Genomic DNA, 6981 nt, shown 5'->3' on the forward strand with positions numbered 1-6981 from the left:
GGGGGGGGGGGAGGCAACAGAGGGATAGTACCATCTGCCTTATACCCTTCCTGATCCTGTGTTAAGCATGGAGGCATGGGCCACTGACTTCAAGAGCAGTCTTGCCTGCATATTTGTAAACAGGATTAATTCCACTGCATGCTAAATTCCACAGAGCTTTTACAAAGAGCCAAAGCAAATTGCACTAACATTTGTTGTGTTTTATAACAAACCTGTCTCTGCCCGGCAGGGCTTTGGATCATATTACACATGAAAGAGTTTGGCTTCATTTCTAGCCTGGAAAAAGACTAATGATTACTAGTGAATTTTCCGTGACCCCTTCCGGTGAAAATACATGGTGGATGAGCCATCTTGTATAGAGGATGACAGCTACTACTGATAGGGTTTTTGGAAAGTTCACACTGGGCGTATCTACATCTGCAATTAATGTAACTGAATATACTGTGGCTCAAATTGAGCTGGAGTAAACTAATCCCAATAATGTCACTGCATTCTACTGTGGTGTAGCTGTGGTGTACCTGTGTCTGAAGGAGTAAAGTAATTTACTGTGCACTTACAGTAGCACACATAGATGGTGACGTTTTACTGCACATTAAATTAGTTTAATGTGCATTAAAGCACACATGTAGACATGCCCACTAGGAACTGGCTGTTTCTCTATCTTATCAGTGGACGTTGCAGCTCTAACAGAAAAGGTGCAAACTGGAGAGAAAGTAAAATGCCTATAAAACTCCATCTTGAAGATAGACCCAAATATGATGTACGTACTGTGACAAAAACAGAAGCCAGCAGCAAGCCAACAGAATAAATAAGTCCTCTGCTGTTTAACCGGATCTAAAAAAAAAAAAGAAAGAAGTTTATAGAACAAAGTAACAATTTTGAACAACAGGCTTAATCTCTGCTCACTCTTCTGTAGCTATCCACTGCAGAAACTCTAAACTAGTGGCTCCCAACCTTTTTTTGCTGTGACCCTAAATCCAGGTCGTAACCCCAACCTCCACTACCGATTCAGTCATGCCCGGCAGCACCAGCAGAGCCTGGACCAGGCCGGGATCACAGGGGGCACCAGCAGTGAGAGCCATGTGGACTGTGCTCCAGGACAGCCCTGCAGGTGGGAGGGGTGAAGTGAGGGGTAAACCCCTCATGACCCTGATTTGGTTCATGCCTCGAGGTTGGGAGCCACTGCTCTAAATGATGTCTCCAAAAATGCAGAAAGCCAAGCCAGATCATTACATTACAGATTTTTCACCCATTCTTTATTTTTAAGAAGAAGAGGTTTTATCAAAGAGTGATATGCTCTGGGACTAAGATCATTTCAAAGCCCACCACCCCCATGCTGGCTTTCATGTTTGTCTCTTTTCAGTCTCTTGTAAGCTTATATCATGGGAATGTGTCTCCTTTCTGATTTCCTTCTATGTGACTTCTGCCTGAACAAACAGGGGAAGGGAAACTTTGCTCTTCTACACAAACTGCTGTGTGAAGCACAGTAAAACAAATATGGGGGGTGGGAGGGATCCCTTTCTTTCCAGTTATAACTAGGCTGCAAGGAGACAGATGAAGTATCTTAAGGGATTCTTGGCCAAAATAAATCACCCTTGTCAGAGTAGTCATGTCAGTGTATACCGTTGAGGATCTAAGTTAATTAGGACTACGTGAAAACACTCTTCATTCTGTTCTTCCAACTAAAGTGTTTCTATGCCCCTGGCATGACCATAGGATTGGAGCATTTCATGGTTGTTAAGACACTGAGCCTTACCACACAGCTGGGAGGCAGGGCAGATGGAGAGTGAGGGAAGATCTCTCAGCACCTCACAGGTATTTGGGTGTCTTATTCTCATTGATTAGCTATCTAGGTAGGTTTGAACCCTGCCTCACACCCCTCCTCCCACAGTTCCTCTCTGCATCTATAAACACCCAAATGACTTTAAAAATCCACCCCTTTGGGCATGCTTATAGGGTTCCCCTCCCAACCCTGGGTCTGATGCTGATGAGATAAGCCCTGGCTACTTGCTCCTCCTGGAGTGCACCAGAGACTCACAATTAAACAGCTTGGGTGTGTTCAGAGAGGATCCCAGGGCTGTGCTCAGGCTGCCTGCCTCAAGAGAGCCAGGTGCTGGGGAATGGTGGATGCTTAGGACCACTGAGGCACTCCCAAGCCCCGTATTCCACCTGACTGCCAGTCGCTGGTGTGCCCTGGGGAAATGAATAGATGGGGCTTCTTTTATTGGCATCATAGCTGGGGTAGGGAGTGAAGCTCTATGGACCCAGCCTAAGTGCCTGTCCCAGGGCCTCACAGGAAGTCTGAAAGAGCAGGTAACATCTCCCAGCTCCTAGGGGTTGCTCTGAAGTAGGTTAATGGTTGCTTCTGAAGCAGTAACAGCTAGTGTATGAGAAAGAGCAGGCTAGTAATGCAAAGCCTCTCCTCCTCCACAGGCCCATGTTCATAGAAATCAAGGCATCTGCACTGGGATTTGAACTAGAGAGAAATGCTCAGGAATCATTTCCTTTACTGTAGAATTAACATCACCCCAATGAGAAGCAAAGCAGCTGCCCATTGTGGCACAGCCTATGGCACATTAAGCCTGAAGGAATTTCGCTTTTTCTCTACATAGTTATCAGCAGATGGGCCTATACAACCTAAGAGGACATGTCTACACATGCTATTAATGCTATAAAGGCTTACTGTGCAGTAACATACTGCACAGTAAACCTTCCCTAGGAGTGTGTCTATATATGTTCCCTGTTGGGAGCAAATCTGCTTACAACAGGAGCAGCCTGGTACATGACTGATCCTACCCTGCTCTGGTCCCCTGCAGCAGATCCCTGACAAGGTTCAGTCAGAACCAGTAGTAACCAAGACTACAATGCTATCAGTGGCATACTGGATGCTTCTGTCTGCTTAAGTTTTTTGGCAAAAAGTCAGTTTATATACTACACATATTTTTAAAAAAATCTTTAAATGAGAGCAGTTCTACTGTTTGTCTGGCTGTATTTGTTTTCGTTGAGTTACAGGAGTATTTGCATTAACATATCTCTGTTACAGGGCTCCAAGAGCACAGCCAGCATTACAGTGCTCTTCTGTAAGTAGGCAGCTTTCCAGCTCTTAATTACTCAGCTGGTTCTACAGATGTATATGGAGCAAAGCAAAAGCATTAGTTCATTACTGCAAATGATCTGCAGACCAGAAAATAATTCTGATGATAAAAAGCTCATACACCTCAAACAATATGTGCCTTGTTTCTTAACAGCTGGATTTCTTTCTGGTTTGTAAAATTGTTCTTAGTCTAATGAGCAATTCAAATCTGGATTTTCTGCCATGATGCGATTTGCTCAAGTGCCAACACAGGAAATACTAGTAGTGTGTATCACCACCACTCACATCTTCTTAGCTGGTTTTTAAAGTGGCATATTTGCAAGAGGACTTAGAATTGCTAAGGCAAAGAAAGAAAGTGCCTCATGGATTTCTTAGGTATTCATGCCACTTGACATCTACACTCACGAGAAAAAAATAGCCACATCCTAGGCCAAATGCTGCTCTTGGTAACACTGGTGTAACAACAGAGTAACACCACTGCTTTCAGTAACATCGCATAGTGCAACTGAGATTACAACTTGACTTGCCAGGTCTGGAAAAAACCATAACAATTATGGCATTTTGCAGTCACAATTCTGCCATAAATTTCAGGCAGTCAAATACTTTCATACACATGGAATCCCAATGGGCCAGAAACTGGGTACAGCTCCACTGCAAGATGAGAGTCACAGGTGGTTGACATACACAGTATGTCTCATCCTGTGGTTGTTCATGGTCCAGCACAATGAGCACCACTACAATAAAAATATATAGTGACAAAGATGAATTTAATTTCTATTACAACTATACACTGGCAATATTACGCTGGGGGGTTTTCAGAACCCCATGGCCCACCATCTTCTGGAAGTTTGCTGCTGTCTTGGACTTAGAGTCCTTTCATGTGGACTACTCTCATTAGTCTACCTGTTCAAGGAAATGAGGGTTTGGAATGCTTCAGAATGATAAGGTTCATTCTAGCCGTGCCTGGAGGACAGAAAAGTAATGATCCCACTGTTAATGTAAACTACAGGTTGCAAATGGCAGACAGGAAGATGTCTGTTTTTGTACCCATGGAAAAAGTCTCCTGAGCCACTTCCACTCGGTGCTTCAATTACCAGTTCTTAACAGCCTCACAGTTACAAACTTACAGAAACACTTACTCCTGAGTGGGGGACTTTGCAGTTACTATTCTCTGGATGCATTTACACAAGATGCTTTACCATGCAATTGACTAATTAATTGACTGTATGATAAAGCATCACTGTCTACACATGCAATCTACCGTGCAGTTAATCTGCTACCTGAAAATTCAGGTAACAAAGTAACTATGCTGTAGTTACTGTGTAGCAGTGCATGACAGCAACCAGGAGCAAATTTGCTCTCAGTCAGCCCCACCATCAGGGGACCACCCTCAGGCTAGCCCTAAGGCCACAGGGCTTGGAGTTTCTCCAGCCCTGGGACTGGTGAGACTCTTTGCTTGCCCCAGCCTGCCCTTTAAAACTCTGCAGTGACCCTGCGCCAACTGCAGCACCCTGCCCAGACCTCAGTGCTGGCTCCTGGCCCACCCACTGCCTGCCTGTCTCATGCAGGCTTGGACTCTTGCCTGCAGCCCCTAAAGGCTGTTGAGGAAGCGACACTGGCACTGTCCCCAATGCCACACACTACCTCCTGGGGGCGTAACTGGTCCCTGGATGAGACTACAGATCTTGCAGCCCTGTGGGGTGAGGCTGCAGTCCAAAACCAGTTTGCCTGGACCAGGTGTTTCAATACCCAAACTATGAGAGCCTGTCAGGCTGCATGTGGGAGTGTGGGCAGGACCAGTTGGCATGCCAGTGCCACATAAAGGTCAAGGCCCTGCAGGCACAGTGGGTTAGCTTCACTGACTACAACCACTGGTTGGGAGCAGCCTACAGGACCATGCCCTTTATGTGGCAGCTGGGCCACATCCTCATGCCCTGGGACCCTGGCCAGAGCCATACTGTGTTCTCCAGCACAAACAACCTGCCAGAGCATCCAGTATGGCCTGGCAGTGGTGACAAGCCACCAGTGGGGGACAGCCTTTCAGGGCACCAGGATCCCATCCCACTTTGGTCCCTGCCCCCAGCATCATCCAGCAGCTCCAGCAGCCTGGGTCAGTGCCTTCCCCTCCAACTCCAGGTGTGCAGCCCCACTTAGGAGGCCAGCATGGCCATAGCACTGCCTGCGTTCATGAGCTGTAGTCCCCTGTGAAGGGGGCCCCTGCCTGGCCAGTCATGTGCCACACCCTTGCACCCCAGGACACCACTGAGAGCCGCACATCACAGCTAGCAGGGACAGACTCGGGCCACAGGGCACATCTGCCATGCCCACCTGGTAAGGCCCACACTGGGAGGAGGGCCCTCACCTCCCCACCCTTGCCCCTGCCCCCAATCCCTACCTGCCCTGGCTGAGCTTCCCCTAGCCCCCGGAGTTCCCTCCTATAGCATGCAGGTTGGCGAGAGGCAGTGCAAAACTTTATTGAGCTGCAGTGGTGCCCCCTCAGATAGGCAGGTGAAATGTGCTGATACCGGTGGTGATGTCCTCAGCTGTGGGAGACAGGGATATATAGTGTAGGTATAGGTACCCCTCCAAGAAGTGGTGAACATTGCAGGGAAGCATGGGCTTTCCTGCTGCACCATAAAAGCTCAGGGTCCTGCGCCAGGTTTTCTGCTGCACCGGGGACACCAAAACAATCATCATCAGCAGGGTGTAGTGCACTGGGCACCCATCAGTCCTCGCGGTGTGCCTGGAATACTCTCAGCAGGGGCATTCTTGGGGTGCAGGGCATGGAGGACCCCCAATCTGAGGTCAGGCAGCACAGAGCCCCTTGGTATCATAGTACTTAGGGTCGGAAGGGACCTAAACAGATCATCAGGTCCGACCCCCTAGCATGGTGCATGGTATCTCAGCAAAATCTCACAGTCCACAGGTCCACCAGCTGCATGTGGGAGAGAGGCACCAGCTGTCAGTAGGGATGCACCATCAGGGTCACCGCCAGCCTCAGCTCCATATGCACTGGCTCCAGAAGCAGTGGATCCAGGACTGAACCCTGTTACTGGACTGGCTTGTGCACTGGCTGGACTGCTGGTCACTGTGGCAGAGGAGCAGTGGCCTCACAGGTCTGGTGTGCAGAGGACTTTGTGCACGAGTGGGAGAGGATCACATACAAATGGGAGAGGGACTGGACATTCAGCGACAGGCTCCTGGCCCTCGAGGAGAGGCACATTGCCTTCCCTGAGCATGGGCGACTGGTGCCTCCTGAGTCTGGGGGGGTGCCAGATTGCTTGGGGGGTGGGACCCAGCTGCTGATCACCGGCTGGGGGGTCCCCCAGCGGCCAATCACTGACTGGGGGAGGTGTGGTGGTCCCCAGCATCTGATCACCAAGCCAGCAGCAAAACTGGAAGTGTACTTTCAGCAGCACTTCCAGTTTCACGGCTGGAGCTTCCAAAGGATGCACTGCCAATCGCAGGGGGTACATGTGCACCCGCGTGCACCCCCTATGCATTGTCAGTGTCCGAGAGGATGGTGAAGGTCCAGGAGCAGCAGGTTGCCATAGTGGCCGGGGTAGTGGAGGCCAAAGAAAAAGACCAATGGGTGCTGGCCCTTCGTGCTGCCCACTGGTGAGCCACAATCCCCCAAGTGGGCTTTGGCTGATGTGCAGTGGTGCCTCCAGTAGCCAGGTCCCCCTGCCCTGGCACTCACTGCAGGTCCCCTAACAGCTGCCCCACCACCTGGGCCCACCTTTGCTGCTCGCCCCAGCTCCATATGGCCTTGGAGCAGGAGCTGCCTGCAGTGGGACCAGCACTGCGCATAGGCCCCAGTGGCCCTGGCTGCTGGTCACAGGAGGGGGAACTGGCTGCACTGCCCCAAAGATACCCCCACCCCACTG

General features: G+C 49.6%; 1 protein-coding gene across 3 annotated transcripts in view; it reads right to left on the bottom strand.

Moving 5' to 3' along the window:
- Positions 1–6981, bottom strand: part of SLC24A3 (solute carrier family 24 member 3) — a 537093-nt gene that overhangs the window by 5908 nt on the left and 524204 nt on the right. For all 3 annotated transcript variants that reach the window (XR_002097013.1, XM_019516134.1, XM_019516133.1), the window contains exon 16: positions 769–834. Coding sequence is in view for 2 of the 3 variants with exons in the window: in XM_019516134.1 (XP_019371679.1) it covers positions 769–834 (66 nt within the window). In the remaining variant the exon portion in view is untranslated. The remainder of the gene's footprint in view (positions 1–768; positions 835–6981) is intronic.

This window comes from Gavialis gangeticus, unplaced genomic scaffold (assembly GCF_001723915.1).
Source record: "Gavialis gangeticus isolate Ggan-Ray unplaced genomic scaffold, GavGan_comp1, whole genome shotgun sequence".
Taxonomy (NCBI): Eukaryota; Metazoa; Chordata; order Crocodylia; family Gavialidae; genus Gavialis; species Gavialis gangeticus.